At 39.3% G+C, this 17,042-nt stretch overlaps 2 protein-coding genes across 5 annotated transcripts in view; both read left to right on the top strand.

Moving 5' to 3' along the window:
- Positions 1–3,852, top strand: part of LOC126883197 (protein-cysteine N-palmitoyltransferase Rasp) — a 51,908-nt gene extending 48,056 nt beyond the window's left edge. The window contains exons 5-6 of one of the 4 annotated variants that reach the window (XM_050648447.1): positions 135–457; positions 3,166–3,852. In XM_050648447.1, coding sequence (XP_050504404.1) covers positions 135–457; positions 3,166–3,680 — 838 coding nt within the window. In that variant the 3' untranslated portion in view covers positions 3,681–3,852. Of the gene's footprint in view, positions 1–134; positions 458–2,412; positions 2,730–3,165 lie in introns of those variants that run through there. The other 3 variants (XM_050648445.1, XM_050648444.1, XM_050648446.1) reach the window with 3 other exon arrangements.
- A 214-nt stretch (positions 3,853–4,066) lies between these two features.
- On the top strand, positions 4,067–5,413 carry LOC126883724 (uncharacterized). The gene has a single exon (XM_050649387.1). It carries the CDS (start codon positions 4,067–4,069, stop codon positions 5,411–5,413), a length of 1,347 nt encoding a protein of 448 aa, XP_050505344.1.
- The last annotated feature ends 11,629 nt before the right edge of the window (positions 5,414–17,042 follow it).

The following is a 17,042-nucleotide window of genomic DNA, read 5'->3' as shown; positions in this document are numbered from 1 at the left end:
GGTATAGCGTAGAACCTATTCTCAGACCTACTAAATATAGGTACTTACACAAAAAAAATTGTGTGACAAGAGATTTTTACATATTAGACCTAAGTGTATATTAATTTGATTATTATTTAATGATTTTGTTTTAGTCATATTTATATCCCTCTGGCCCTAATAACACAAAATAAGACAATAAGAAGTTTTATTTGTTTTTTATTTGTGTATATTTGGCATGGATTAGAAGTCAACATACTTATCTGGACGATTTTAAACTTTTTTGGTATAATTTTTGAGAAAATGTATTGGCCTAAAGGAGAAAAAACTTTCTATAAAAGCAGTACATGCAACAGGTGGAAAAGGAGAACGGATTGTTTGATTGCAGCTTTTTTATTGGCAATTTCGGCGATTTCTAATTTCTATTTCTTTGCTGGAATGGATGTAGGAAATGAATTTTTTAAACGACTTTTTTCAGGTAATGAAGTTCCCCTATATTTAAAAGTATAAACACAATTTAGCTATTAATTTTGTATTGAATTAAACTACAATTGATTGTAATTATAATTACATTATTTTTCCTTTGCTTTGACGTTTAGACTTCCAATTAGTGGTTTTCAAAAAAATTCATTTTTATTCATATTATTATTTCATTGCTTTCTTAAAATAATATTCTAAATAAAATGTAACTTTAATGTAGAAAAAGCAGATTTCTTTGTTTTTAGGTTTTTCTAAACCAGCAAACTATATTATTTACCTAATTATCACTGTTAGCAAAAAAAAACTGATAAAATTATTCTCCACATCGATGAAGCGGTCTAACACCGTAAGTTGAGAAATAGGACCGGTTTCAGTCCGATTTTAAATCTCTTTAAAAAACATGTCAGCTTGAAGTCACTACAAAATGTATCATATTTAAACGCAGTTAGTCGTCAACGAAGTATTCGAATTCCAAACAGAGAGCAAACTGTAAACTATTAATACTGTAGAAGAGTTTACTTCTTCTTCTTCTTCAGATGCAATGCCACTAATGGATGTTAGGGATCTTATTTTCCATTAACTCTCTGTTTCTTTCAATGTGTATCAGAGATTGTATGTCGTTAATCCCTGTCCATTGTATTATGTTTCGGAGTCAGCACATTTTCTTGCGTCCTATTCCCCTCTTGACTTCAATGATATGGTATGGTACCGACTTTAGTAAACCTTAGTCTCAGTTGAAGATCGAACTCTGAACAGGTCAGTACCTTCCTGAATCTTACAAAAGCTTGTTGAGCTTGCTCAATGCGACATTGTACTTCTCTGTCTAATGCCCAGTCTGCAAAAAGCCACGTTCCCACGTATTTAAATTTGCTCACTCTTTCAATGGACTTGGTATTCAGTGTTATGGTGGAGTTTTCAAGTATTCTACAATTATAGTGAGCAGTTGTTGAAAATCGACTATGTTGTCACAAATTAAGACACCAGCATCAGCATATCGTATGTTAGGCTATTGATTATGTACTATAGAAAGGAACTACAACGTTAACGGGGTTTTATTATTTCATATGGTCAATGAATCTCTATATATGAAAAAACCGTGGAGTGCTACCATTTAAAGGGGCGCGTTTTTGAGAAATGGGTGAATTAGTCACTGGGCACAGGTTACATTAGGGTGAGTTCTATGAACTTTTGGTACAAACACGTCTTCATAAAAATTGTTCCTGGTTAAATTTCCTATCTAAATATAACTTTTTGAAGCCAAAGATACTTTTTTTTACAAAAATATATTAAAAGAAAAAGCACAAAGAAACCCAAAAGAAAGAAATTTTGTTTTTTGTCCCATAACTTTTGTCCACGGGGATATAGGTATAGACATTGCTTCACAGAAAAAAAACTTACATATTTTCTCTTTAAAATGATGTTTGGTAGAGGTCATTAGGAGTTACAGTTTTCGAAATATGATTTTTCAAAGTTCGCCACTCACAGCAATTTTGGGCAATTTTCCTTGTTATTTCGCAAATATTGTTCTGTAACTTTTTTCTGCGTAACTTTAGACATATGCAATGGTACATGTAAGATGAATAGAAATCAATTACCTTTAAAATGTTCTATTGTATAATGTTGTACGACTTCTTTAAAGAGGCTATCTTTTTCAAGACTTTATACTTTTAACGAGTTTTTATATTTTTTACGATTATTTTTTAAATTTCCTATTATAACTTTTTTTTCTTCATTTAGGTATATATTATATAATAAAAAAAAGAAAGCTTATTCTGTTTACTTTAAAATGGTGTATTATAAAAAATTCTAGGATTATTTTTGAATAAGATAATATGCTTTTTCAAAATGTAATAAGTACTTGCAACGATGTTTGATTTTAGGATTATTTTTTAAATTCCTCATTATACCTTTTTTATGTGATTGTATGTTATGATTGAATCTTATTTTTTATAGGTAATACTTTGGATCCACTTGACTCGGCCGGGCAAACTTCAAGATATGGATTAATTTCAATATTTACTGTCAAAGCACCTGCACCACAAACTTTGCTTGAAAAAAATAGCATGTAAATGTACCAAAGGATGTACAAAAAAACTGCGGTTGTAGGAAGATAGGAATTAGTTGTTCAATATTCTGCAAAGGGTGCATGTGCATGGGTACTAATTGTGGGAATTGAAGATAACTGAGGTGTCAGAGGAAGATATTGAAGCTAATGCTAACGAAGAGATGGACTTTGATTTTGAAATTTTTTTAAATGTCAACGTTTAAATAATTTTAACTAAAGTGATGTTTTCTAAGACTAATGTTTATGTAATTTTTGTAAAAGAAATAATTTTAAATAATACAGGTAAAAAATATCAAAGGATCACTCGGTTTCCATTACATATTTAAATATAGATGATACACCATTTTAAAGAACAGAAAGTAAGCCCTCTTTATTGAGCAATATATAGTATATTCATGTACAAGAAAAAAAAAGTTATAATGAGAAATTTCAAAAATAATCGTAAAAAATCTAGAAAATAATATTTTTTTTATATTTGGTATTATATAATATATAACATATTATATTATATATACTAGATATAATATAATATAATATTATATTATATATATGTTATATGTGAAAATAGTCACCTTGAACCACTCAAGGGTTACCGACTCTTTGGTTTCGCAATATCAGTTCCTATTTCATCATCCTTTTAGCAAGCGTTCCCATAGAGATAGCTGACCATGCATGGACATCAACCTCTGGCCAAAGCTGGCCTTTCGTGGGAAACGCTGACACCACATGTAACGTCCCTGGTTTTATGGCCGTCAGCCGGGTGACTGTGTTGTTCGTCGCGGTAACAAATTCTTTCCGTGTAATTCGATATGTTTTTCGTCGGCGGCTGATAATGGAAATGTTTATGACACGCGATAGGAGCAGGTGCATTTTGGAGGATAGTAAAAGGGATTTATGGTTTTGTTTGTTGGGTGTTGAAACTTCTAAGAGACGAGAGAAAAACAGATTTGAGGATTTTACGGCGGTGTTATTTTGTTCTTTGGGGAGTGCGCTGCGAAGAACGGTCAAAATAAAAGACGATTGGAATGTTTTTTTTTTCGGCGTGTGTGTAAGCGAACGAAGGGTAATTTTTTTCTTGTTACGGATTAATTCCTTGAGGAAAGGGGTGCGATCGGAACTACTAGTGATCTGCGGAAAAAAATACGAATTCGCGTAATACCGTACTAACTATGTCCGAAGTTGTCGTCTAGAGTGTAGACTTGGAACACTAAATGGCGGATTAGCTGGGACCCGGGAGCAGTAAGACAGTGGCGGATACTAGAGGTGGTGTCTCATCGCCATCGCAGAGGACGTCAACCAGTTCGTGTGTTTGCTGAGACTTCGGAAGTCGTAGATTTAAGGTAATTTACTTTTCTTATTTCTTAGTAGGACCTTAGAACATTATAGACGGTTCGATACAATGGTGGCAGCGGTGGGATAGATTAGTTATTAGTTGTCGTGGACATTGGGCTGTCTACTCGGGGTATAGGTGTGACGAGAACCAAGCGAAAGGCACGGTGCCGACGGGTGTAAGACTGGGGTTTTGTTTTGTCTCTAAAAACCATGGCGGAAGTTGGTGACGAGGTAGATAGGTTGAAACAAGAGTTAGAAAAGGCGAGAGAGGAAGTATGCAAGTTACAAGATGAGAGACAGAGGGTCGCACAAAACGAACTGAACTATTTGAGGAAGGAAATGGAAGAACTGAGAATGGCCGAAAATAGGAGGGTGGAAATGATAGGTGCCAGAGAGGTGAAAGAATGGTGTGGTAGCGAAGGAGAGATGAGTGTAGAGGAGTTTGTTGAGAGAGTAGAGATGTTGCAGCAAATTAATGGGTGGACTGAGCAGAACACAGCTGATTTGGTGAGACGAAGAATGATTGGCGAGTCGGCAGAATTTTTGCGAAATGCGACGAGTCAGAAGCAAGAGGGATGGACATGGAAGGAGATAAAAGGGCTGCTATTGCAGCGGTTTGGGGTGAAAAAAGACAGAGTGGAGGAAATGGCGAAACTAATGAACATCCGACGGAAGGAGGGAGAAAATTATCGGAGATTCGCTGATAGGTGTAGAACAGCGGCGCGCTATGTTGTGAAAGAATATGAGAAAGAAGAGGAAAAGCAAGTAGCGAATGAGATTCGAGAGGAGATGATCTTGGGAGTATTCATGGAGGGTTTAAATAGCGAGGTACGACGTGTGGTGAAGGCTAGGAAGGGAGTAAATACCCTGACAGTGGTATTGGATATGTTGAAGGACATAGGAGAGGAAGGTGACCGGAAAAGAGTAAGGAAGGTGAGGAAGGAACTAGAGGAAGAAGAAGCAAACAGCAGCGGTTCTGAGGAGAGCTTTGCGACGGTAGTAAGCAATAGCAGCGAGCGAAGAGGAATTCGGCGGATCGAAGGTGAGAAGAAGGAAGGATTTGTAAAGATGAACCGCGCAGATGCTATAGTAGCGGGCGGGAGTAAATGGCATGATAGGGCGAATCCGGCTGGAGAAGTGCAAGGAGAGCGGCAGAGATCACTGCGCAGAGTACCGTACACCCCATGTAGGAGGTGTGGACAGGTTGGTCACTGGACACGGGAGTGCACGATACATCTGGGCAACCAGAAGAGTGGAGAGTCACGTTTGAAACCGGAAGAAGGAACACGGGTGGGGAAAAGGGCGAGCAACGAAGAATGCTTTCAGTGTGGGCGACCGGGGCACTTTATAAACACATGTCCACAGACCATATGCGATAATTGTGGATATGGCGGTCACGTGTGGAGACAGTGCCAAGATACTGGAACATCCGCGAGGAGTGGCCCATTTTCGCGGCGACAACGGCCATGGGAATCAGATAAGTCAGACAGGGGGGTGGAAGATTATGCGAGCCTAGCCGGAAGACGGGCTGAAAGCCGTAGCGTTTCCCCAAACTAGGTGGCCCTCCAGGTTCCCCTAGCTTGGAGATGGCCCAGAAAACTGGAGGGGGATATATTGGGAAAGCGACCGTAACCGCAGGGGGAGTAACATCCTTGATAATTACCGCCGATTTTCAAGGGGCTAATAGAAAAGTTTTAGTGGATACGGGAGCCGATGTAACCTTACTGCGAGAAGCTGTGGAGGGTGTACCAGTTATCACCGGCCGAAGCGAGACCATTACGGGGGTGACGGGGGTATGTCAGCGCATCCAGGGTAAGCAGAAGCTAAACGTAACCATCGGTGATACCGCAGCCATACATGAGGTATGGATAGTCGATGTGGACTGTGGAGCTGAAGGTATATTGGGACTCGATCTGATGAAACGACTTGGACTGGTGATCGACGTTAATAGAAATGAATTGCGGACGAAGGAGGCCATGATACCTGTTATACGGAAAGTCACTCACGAGATACTGGGAGGTAAAAGGAGAAAAGTAACATTTGATTTACAGCGAAACGAAATCAAGGAGTATCATGTGGAGACGACAATGAAAAAGCTAGGAAATGACGGTAGGGGGGGTTAACCGTAAGGAAACTTCTGCTCGACGAACATTAGTGATCGCAGCGGATAGTCATGGACGCTTCCTGAAACCACTTCTTCAGCGATGGATTGGAGATGAATGGGAAATCGAGGAAATGGTTTGGCCAGGTCATGGTACTGTAGATATTATTAATGGGGTACAGCAACGGACGAGTACACTTGGAACTAATGATTGCCTCGTTTTGTTAACGGGCACCAACGATATTCGGAGGAAAGAACAAGAGCAAGCAAATGATGCAAGAGCGAGGTTATTTGTGAAGACAGAAAAACCTAAGATTATTCTCTGTAATCTACCAAAACGATTCGACGTAGTGTCAGGTTCTACTGTTGTAGAAGACATCCGTCAACATAATTTGGACTTGTTAATGGTGATGCAGATACATATGAATGTAGATCTGGTCGATATATACAGCGGCACAAGGAGAAGCGATTATACCAAGCAGGGATTCCATTTTAACCTTAAGGGAAAGATTAAGTTAGCAGAAAGGATTCGAGAGGTCTTGCAACCCGACAAGAGATGCTGTGAGAGGCAAGCGTTGACAGAATATGTAATGCGGGATAAATATTGGGAAGTAATCAAAGGAGTGATGGAACAAAATGCACGGCAGTGTACAGCGAGCAAAAGCAAAACGAATAGGGAACGAAAGAAGACGATAAAGCGTACAGCTGATGAAAGTGGGATACGTGGTGGAATAGAATTGAAGAATCGTGTTAAGTTACTTGAGGCAGAGGAGGACAATATCCCCATTATTTCGCACCAAAGTGAAGAGCATAGAGAGAACCAGAAGAAACATGTCGAGTTTGTACGGGAATATTTCAAAGAAACAAAGGAAAATGGAAGGAGCAAGGAAGACGAATTTGTGTGTTTGCAGAGGACTCAGATTCAGGGAGATCATATGGATGCAGGAGAGTATTTTAAAGTAATAGATGGCGAGATTCAGCGGGCACCAAAGGATCGGCGAATAAGAGCAATTTGCGGCGGAGTCTGTCAGAAAAATTGGGAGCCAGCTGAAGTGGTACTAAAAAGTAGGGCCCACCTGCCAGCCTGGAGCGAAACTATACTAAAAGCCAAAATTAGAGGACCGAACCAACCAGAGGAAATAATTGTCGAGCAGTTTGGACACCTACCATCAGGTGTTAGAGTGAACCGAGTGATGGCAACGCGAATGGGAGATAATGTATGGGTGAAGTTCATAAATTGTAACCAGGAACCCGTGGAGCTAAGTTCGGGAAGAGTCGTAGGAAAGACGGCAATAATCACTCGAGATAATACCAAGATGGTGAGACAGGTGAGAGTTGAATCTCAAGGGTCCGACTTCACAGAGGAAATTCACGAGAAGTTGGCCCACTTGTCAGTTGGGCAGGAAAAAAATATAGGGGAGATATTGCTTGAATACCGCGATGTGATGGATGCAGAGACGGAGGGGGAATTCTCATGTACTAATCAGGTGCAACATAAGATCATCACGGGGGATGCTGCCCCGATAGCTAAACCGGCTTATAGAGTGCCTTTCCGCTTGCAGGACGAGATGAGACGGCAAATACAGGATCTTCTGGACAAGGGTATAATTGCACCGTCGACTTCACCATGGGCAGCGCCAGTGGTGTTGGTAAAGAAAAAGGCTCTGGAGGGGGAGGAGGCAAAGTACAGGTTTTGTACTGATTTTAGGGGGTTGAACGCGGTGACAAGGGCGGACACCTATCCCCTTCCCAACATAAATGAAACATTGGATCGGTTGGGAAAATGCCAGTGGTACACGACCATTGATCTAGCCAGCGGGTACCATCAGATTGAGATCAGACCAGAGGACCGAGAGAAGACTGGGTTCAATACGATTGATGGACACTATGAATATAACCGGATGGCGTTTGGACTGTCAGGAGCACCAGCGACGTTCCAGAGATTCATTGACGCGGTACTAATGGGAATAAAGGGGACGGAGTGCTATGTTTACTTGGACGACGTAGTGATCTTTGCAGCGGATGAGACGGAACACAATAGGCGGTTGCGAAATGTTTTACAGCGGCTACGTGAAGTAGCTGTTAAAGCGAACCTTAAGAAATGTCAGTTCATGATGAGTGAACTGATATGAACTGATATATTTGGGTCATTTAGTCACCAGCGCAGGTGTAAAACCTGACCCACAGAAGGTTGTAGCAATACGCACATATCCGCGGCCGAAGACTGTGCGAGAAGTACGCGCCTTTCTGGGGTTGACGGGATATTATCGGCGGTTCATAAAAGGGTATGCGGAAATAGCTAAGCCGCTAACGGAACTAATAAGCTTGGAAACTACGTTTGAGTGGACCCCAACTAGAGTGGAAGCGTTCGACCGACTAAGAGAGAGTTTGTCGAAACACCCCGTATTGCGCTATCCAGATTTTGAACTGCCATTCATCCTAGCGACTGATGCGTCGGGACTAGCTTTAGGTGCGGTTTTGTCACAGCGACTTGGAGGAGAAGAGCATCCGATAGCCAAAGCTTCAAGGCAACTCAACACGGCGGAAAGAAACTACTCGGTAACGGAGAAGGAACTTTTAGCGATGGTTTGGGGAATCGGTCAGTTTAGGTGCTACTTATACGGGCGGAGGTTTAGCGTAATCACCGATCATGCGCCGTTACGTTGGACGTTGCAGGTGAAAGATCCGTCGTCTAGACTAGCGAGATGGCAAATGAAACTGGCCGAGTACGAGTATGAGGTAGTGTATAAGCCGGGAAAGAGACACGTAAACGCGGACGCTTTAAGTAGAGCCGTAGCAAATGTTAGGCGCGATGAAGATTACTCAATAGATCGGGAGTGGATCAAAAGAACTCAAGAGTCCGATAACGAGTGCCAGCGCTATGTCAACAGTGGTAGCGAGGAATATCGAAAGGATTTGGACGGCGTACTATACAAAGTGACGGGCGGTAGGTGGCGAGTCGTAGTACCCGTAAAAATGAGAAATCGGGTGTTGAAGCGGACACATGATGAACCGAGTGCGGGACATTGTGGGGTACAGCGGTCACTTCAGCGGGCGGAGTCGCAGTTTTACTGGGAAACCATGCAAAAGGACGTAAGAAAGCATGTTGAGGACTGTAGAGAATGTGGACGGACGAAAAGTGTAAATAGGGTGCCCATTTGTGAACCATACCATACGTCTAGACCTCTCGAAATGGTAGGAATGGATATAGTGGGTCCTTTGCCACAAACGCAGAGAGGTAATAAATATCTCTTGACGTACGTAGACCACTTTACGCGATATGCTGAGGCGATACCCATAAAAAACTTATCGGCCGAAACTGTGGCGCGTGTTTTTGTGAACGAGGTCGTCCTTCGGCATGGAGCGCCGGAGCGGTTACTGACGGATCAAGGGACAAATTTTGTTTCGGAGCTAATGAAAGAAGTTTGTAGACTATTGGGAATCAAGAAGATTCAAACCACGGCGTATCGGCCCCAAGTAAATAGACGGGTGGAGCGATTGCACCGAACACTTATTGGAATGGTGAAGCATTATGTGAACAGTAAGGCACGGGACTGGGACGAACATATAGGACTGGCGCTAATGGCTTACCGGAGTGCGAAACATAATGCTACGGGCTTCACCCCAAATTGGTTAACCTTTGGGAGGGAAGTTCATATTCCTTTTGACTGTGACGTGGGACCGAGAATAGATGACCGAGGAGAGTTAAGCTACCCAGCGGAACTGCGAAGGCGACTGGACGAGGCTTATATATTAGCAGCAGAACAAGCGCGGAAACTAGAACAAACTAATGCCGAGAGAATGAATCGGGGAAGGCACGAGAGAAATTTAAAGGAGGGTGATTATGTATATATTCAAAATCCGATCGTGCCCAGCGGAGTCAGTAAGAAGTTTTTCAAACCATGGAGTGGGCCATACAAAATCATAGAAAAACGCGGGGCTGTGAACTACGTGGTAGATAAGGGCGACGGTAAGACCCAAACTTACCACATAGATCGGCTAAAATATTATAAAGCCTGGGAAGATCCAGACGTATCGGAAGAACAAATCGGCAACCAAGCAAAACCTACGTTATCCCTTCCGCGAATAATAGAAGATGGAGTAGAAGAGAGACCCAGAATGACCGACGACGAAGGAAGCGACGAGGAAGGAGAAATTGTATGGGGTTATGCAAGAGAACCAGAAGTTAACGACGATGACTTAGGGGGTACGGCAGATATTGGAGACGTTCCGGACGAATCGAGAATGATAACCCCAAGAACGAGAAGGCCTCCACAGCGATACACTCCAACCTCCGATGGAATTAACGAAAGTGAGTTCTGGACAGATGACTCCGGTCTCAGTGAAGAACTGCAGGACTTACAGCAGCTTACGGACACCAACAGTGAAGAAGAGCAGATGGTAGCGGCAGAAGTAGGGGAAAGTTCGGGTGACGAGGAAATCCTAGACATAATTAACGAAGCAACCGTGGAGGAACCTGGGTTATCAAGAGGAGGCCGGCCTCAGCGAGAGAGGCGAAAACCCCTTAGATATCGTGTAGAGGATTGAAAAGGATTACCCTTGGGGCAATCTTTTTATGTGGAGGGGAGTGATGTAACGTCCCTGGTTTTATGGCCGTCAGCCGGGTGACTGTGTTGTTCGTCGCGGTAACAAATTCTTTCCGTGTAATTCGATATGTTTTTCGTCGGCGGCTGATAATGGAAATGTTTATGACACGCGATAGGAGCAGGTGCATTTTGGAGGATAGTAAAAGGGATTTATGGTTTTGTTTGTTGGGTGTTGAAACTTCTAAGAGACGAGAGAAAAACAGATTTGAGGATTTTACGGCGGTGTTATTTTGTTCTTTGGGGAGTGCGCTGCGAAGAACGGTCAAAATAAAAGACGATTGGAATGTTTTTTTTTTTCGGCGTGTGTGTAAGCGAACGAAGGGTAATTTTTTTCTTGTTACGGATTAATTCCTTGAGGAAAGGGGTGCGATCGGAACTACTAGTGATCTGCGGAAAAAAATACGAATTCGCGTAATACCGTACTAACTATGTCCGAAGTTGTCGTCTAGAGTGTAGACTTGGAACACTAAATGGCGGATTAGCTGGGACCCGGGAGCAGTAAGACAGTGGCGGATACTAGAGGTGGTGTCTCATCGCCATCGCAGAGGACGTCAACCAGTTCGTGTGTTTGCTGAGACTTCGGAAGTCGTAGATTTAAGGTAATTGACTTTTCTTATTTCTTAGTAGGACCTTAGAACATTATAGACGGTTCGATACACCACATTTTGTAGGAAGGTTATAAATTTAGAACTTTAACTTTATTTTTCACTCGTCATTTTAGTTTCTCGCTAGTAACATATTTGCATTATATAATTTTATTTTGCTTCATTTTATAGTAGAACAAAGTGTAACTTTTACTTGTGAAATAAATCTTTTTTAAAAAGTCAATTATCAAGTTAGTGATTTAACATTTGGCGCAGTCAGTAGGATCCGGTCAACGTTGTTAGAACAAGGAAACTCACTAGCATCGGCGGATCCTTATCCCTCAACGGAAAAAGAACCTAGAGCCGTCCTCATTCAACTGGATACTACGGAAGGAACACCTGGTGAAGCCCCTGGTAGCAGATCCCGTTAGAAAACAAGACGTCCTCGATGTTTCTGTTAATGTAAGTTATTGAATCATCTCGTTTTAATATTTTAATATCTGCAAGCATACCGTACATATATCATACTATTTTTTTTTTCAATTTTAATCTTGACTATACAGTAAGTCAAGCCAAGTTGATTATCTAATAAGGAAATATTTTTATTGCATACTTTTATTATTTTATCATTTTTATTTACATATTTCATTGATTTCGTATTATATTTTCACCGATATTTTACTATATTTTACTTGATTTTTACCATATTTTACCTGATTTTACCATATTTTACTTGATTTTACCATATTTTACTTGATTTTACTATATTTTACCATACTTTATTTTATTTTACCATATTTTACTTTTCGTATTTTGTATATTTTGTTTTTATACTTCCACTGACATATTATTAAAATGCCTGAAACACGTTCACAAACCCAAGCTGAAATTGAACCCTACAAACTTTCAGAAATATTTTCCATAATTCCTGAATTCGAAGGAGACCCAATTTCTCTCCCCACATTTTTAGACGCATGTGATTGCGCGATTAGAATGGCTTCGGGAGACCAACGTATCTTATTAACGATTCACATTAAAAATAAACTAAGAGGTAAAGCAGCTCAATTAATAAACTCTAGAAAACCAAGTTCTTATACAGACATCAAAAATTTACTAAACCTTCATTTCGGAGATAGTAGAGATCTCACTTCTTTATTCCATGACCTACAAAGTTCTAAATGCAAAAATGCACGCCTCAATCCAAAAATCAGACCTAACACAAGACCAAAAGAAAGCCCAATGCACTTTAATTGACTCTATGGCTTTGAATACTCTTTTAACTGGACTAGAACCCCGCTTAGGACAAATAATTAGGGCTAGTAACCCTCCTGATCTTACTGCAGCCAGTAACCGTATCAGACGTGAACTTCAGTTGTCGTATTTCGAAACACAAAAATCAAATAAAGATGCTAAAGATCATTTCAGAAGATTTCCTAGAGACCATTACGAATGTGTAATAGACCTTAAAACCAGACAACTTCATACAAACTTCAAAACCCTTACCCTGCATAAAGTTGGACAAGACACACATAAGCCCACAGAAAATACTCCGGCGACATTTCCTACAAAAATAGTACCGCCAAATAATTTTCAAACATATCCGAAATCAAACACAAACATTAAAGCTCAACAAAGTAACAGCTCACTTCACGTAAACACTCATGATCAACAAAAACACATCCCAAGACCAGAGAAAAAACGAATAAAAGGAAAAATAAACCAAATTTCGATTGATAGCCGAACAGAGCAAATATTCAAATTAAAATGCAACCTATCCAATACAGACGCAATACTGTCATCCCAAGAAATCGAAAAAGTTAGAATTCCTCACGCATTAGTCCATGTAGACGAAAATGGAGACTTTTTAACTTCTGTCATTAATGCTAATGCAATGCCAAAAGTAATCGAATTTTCGAATATTTCCATCGAACATATAGAATACTTGGAGAAAATCTTCACCTACGATGAAAATCACTGCGAACATCCAATTATAGACAGAGAACAAATAATTAAAGAACAACTGAGAATTGACCATTTAAACTCAGAAGAAAAGGAACAAATTCTAAACATTTGTACGGAATTTTCAGATATATTTTACGTAGAAGGTGACAAGCTGACATTCACGAACGAAATTAAACATGCAATCGAAACGAACAACGCGAAACCATATACACGAAATCTTACAGATATCCGCAGGTTCACAAAGAAGAAGTCAAGACACAAACCAAAAAAAAGCTAGAACAAGGAATAATTCGGCATTCAGTAAGTGCCTGGTCGAGTCCAGTGTGGGTGGTACCCAAAAAACTTGACGCATCTGGTAAACAGAAATGGAGAGTCGTTATTGACTATCGTAAACTTAATGAAGTTACAACAGAAGACCGTTATCCACTTCCACAAATTTCAGAATTGTTGGACCAACTTGGAAAATGTCAGTACTTTACAACATTAGATTTGGCGTCCGGATTCCACCAAATTGAAATTGATCCAAAAGATATCCAAAAAACAGCCTTTTCAGTTGGCAACGGACATTACGAATTTGTTCGTATGCCTTTCGGATTAAGGAATGCTCCTTCCACATTTCAACGAGTAATGGATAACATCCTCTTAGGAATTCAAAACGAGAGATGTTTAGTATAAATGGACGATATAATCATCTATTCAGCCACCATTCACGAGCACATGTCACGACTGACAGAAGTATTTAAAATATTAAGGAAGGCAAATCTGAAGATACAACCGGATAAATGTGAATTCTTAAGAAAAGAAGTCGCATACTTAGGACACCTCGTTACAGAACACGGAGTAAAAACAAATCCTGCCAAGGTATCATGCATAAAAAGTTTCCCAGAACCCAAGACAACTAAAGAAATAAAATCATTTTTAGGCCTAGTAGGTTACTACCGTAGATTTATACCAAATTTTGCCAAAATTTCCAAACCACTGACTAAATTACTTCAAAAAGATGTCCCTTTTGTTTTTAATGCCGAATGTAAGGAAGCATTCAACGATCTCAAAAATATTCTAATGACAGACCCAATTCTCATATATCCAAATTTTGAAGAACCCTTTTTACTCACTACTGACGCTAGTGCTTTCGCAATTGGAGCCGTTTTGTCACAAGGCCCATTAGGAAAAGATCTGCCAATCGCTTATGCCTCACGAACATTATGCAGTGCAGAAACCAAATATTCCACAATAGAGAGAGAATTACTAGCTATAGTATGGGCAGTAAAACATTTCAGACCATATCTTTTCGGTCGCAAGTTTACTCTTATCACTGATCATCGACCTCTTACATGGCTATTTTCAATTAAAGACCCAGGAAGCCGCCTAGCACGTTGGCGCCTAAAACTTGAAGAATATAATTACAAAATAGAGCACCGTTCAGGAAAAATTTACAGAAATGCAGATGCACTCTCAAGAATAAAAATAAATCATTTTAAGGACTGTGCAGACTTTCAATCAAAACTTGCCCTGCAAGCATCTAACAAAGATGAAACAGAGACCCAAGAAGACGAAGAAGAAAAAGAGGACACAGAAGAAGGAATAGAAAAGATGTCCGAAGAATTCGAAAAGTTTCTCGAATTATATAGAACAAAATCCATTATCGATTACTCCAAAGTAGAAACGTCAAATGCAGAACTGTTAGATAAATCTCATAAGAATATCGTTACCTTTTTCTGGCAGAATAAACTTGAGGACCTGCACGAAGAAATTATGAGTGACATATTCGAAGAAAATATAGAATACAGTAACCGAAGGATCAACATCGTATCTAGTAAAACCGTAAAATATCGAAAATATTTCATTATCCCATTACCTTTCGATCCACAAAGAGTAATGTCATACTTATTTCTCACACTATATGCGAACCAGGAACAATTTGACGAATCAAAGACCTATTGTATAGAAAATAATCTCGAACTTCCCATTATAGAAATATTTTCCTACATATTTGCGGACAAAGAACTTAAACTGAAAATCTGCCAAAATGTAATTAAACAGGCAAGTGAAGACGAAACCCCACAAATCCTAGAACATTACCATTGTGGCAAGAATAACTTGCACAGAGGAATAAACGAAACTGTTAGACGTATAAAAGAAAAATATAATTGGAAGAACTTAGCAAAAGATGTCGAAAAATATATAAAAGCCTGTGAAATTTGCCAAAAGGTTAAGATTTACAGAAAAAATTTAAGTGGACCGTTAGTTATAACGGAAACTCCGAAAACGCCTTTTGAAAGGATCAACATGAGACATATTTGAATATCCCACTAGAAACTATGCATTAACCATTAGAGATGAACTAACTAAATTTACTCAAGCATACCCTTTAACCGATAAAAAAGCAGTCACCGTAGCGAGTACACTCCTTTTATTTTTCCAACATTACGGAACACCCTTAAGAATACATTGTGACTGTAGTAGAGAATTCGAAAATGCCATAATTAAAGATCTATGCAACCTCTATGATATAAAATTAACATTTTCTAGTGTAAATCATCCACAATCCAATGGATCTGTAGAAAGATTCCATGCCACACTATCAGAAATGATCCGAGCAAATAAATCCGAAAATCCCAATGATCACCCATTCGTGATCCTCCCTTATGCAGTGATATGTTACAATAATACAAAAAACAAGACACACGGTTTCACGCCGTACGAACTAGTCTTTGGACACACTGCAGGACGACCACCAGAAACACTATATAATCAAAAAAGCCTAATTAGTAAATATGTTAGAGACCTTAATAACCGTATGGAATACTTTTATAAAGTAGCCAGAGAGAAAACAGAAAGAGCAAAAGAAAAAGCTTAAGTAAGATTTGATGAAAACATTTCAACACAACGCCCTGACTTTAAAATTGGTGACAAGGTATACGTAAAAGAATCCCAAATAAAATCAAAATCTGAAAATTTATTTAATGGACCTTTTCAAATTCAAGAATTATTTACAAATTCTGCCATTATCCTAAATCCCCAAACGAATCAAACTTCTAAAGTAAATTTTGACAGATTAAAACAATACTTTGAATTTTCTTCTTTACAGATTCTATGGACTACTTTCAGTCGCCTACTCCCAATTTCACCTCTCTCCCATAAATAATACAGTCGGAATCTTCTATCACGAAGAAGGTACCATTCGAATATCTAATGATAAATGGACATTACTTGTTTACAAGGAATTGCTCCCTATAAAAACTGCTATATCCAACAACGACAAAATTTTAGAAAACTTGCTAGATAAATTTACTAATGCCGATACACCAAGAAAACTTGCGTTTCAATCCGAGGTACAAACACATATCAGTTTGATCAGACAAATTTCAAATTCCGTAAATTTAAAATATAGAGAAGTAATTGCCGATACACGAGCCTATAATCCACGGCAAAAACGAGGATTAATCAATGGTATTGGAACCTTATGGAAATCTATTAGTGGAAATTTAGACGCATCAGACGGTGAATATTTCAATCAATGTATAAATAGGATCACTAGAGATAAAAATCAAATAGAAGCACTCTTAAAAAATCAAATCTCTGTTACAACTTCTGTCATAAAATCTTTTAACACCACTATCCAAAAATTACAAATAGACGAGCAAACTTTTAACAAAGACCTACACGATATCGAAACTACTCTTATAGACATTGCTGACGACATCTCATTTTACCATGCACAATTACAAACCTTAAATTTGTGTGAATCGTTAATGGAAAGCTACATATTTTTAGAAAATTATCTCAATGACACTTTGAATGCCATCACTTTTTCTCGATTGCAAATTTTACACAGTTCAATTATTTCTCCCAATGATTTACTAGATTCATTGAAGATTATCTCACAATCTTTACAAAATAATGTATTACCATTACCCATCTATACCTCA

The sequence above is a fragment of the Diabrotica virgifera genome, chromosome 4 (genome assembly GCF_917563875.1).
Source record: "Diabrotica virgifera virgifera chromosome 4, PGI_DIABVI_V3a".
NCBI classification, from domain to species: domain Eukaryota; kingdom Metazoa; phylum Arthropoda; class Insecta; order Coleoptera; family Chrysomelidae; genus Diabrotica; species Diabrotica virgifera.
The sequence above is the reverse complement of the archived record's forward strand: the minus strand, read 5'-3'. Positions and strand labels throughout refer to the sequence as shown.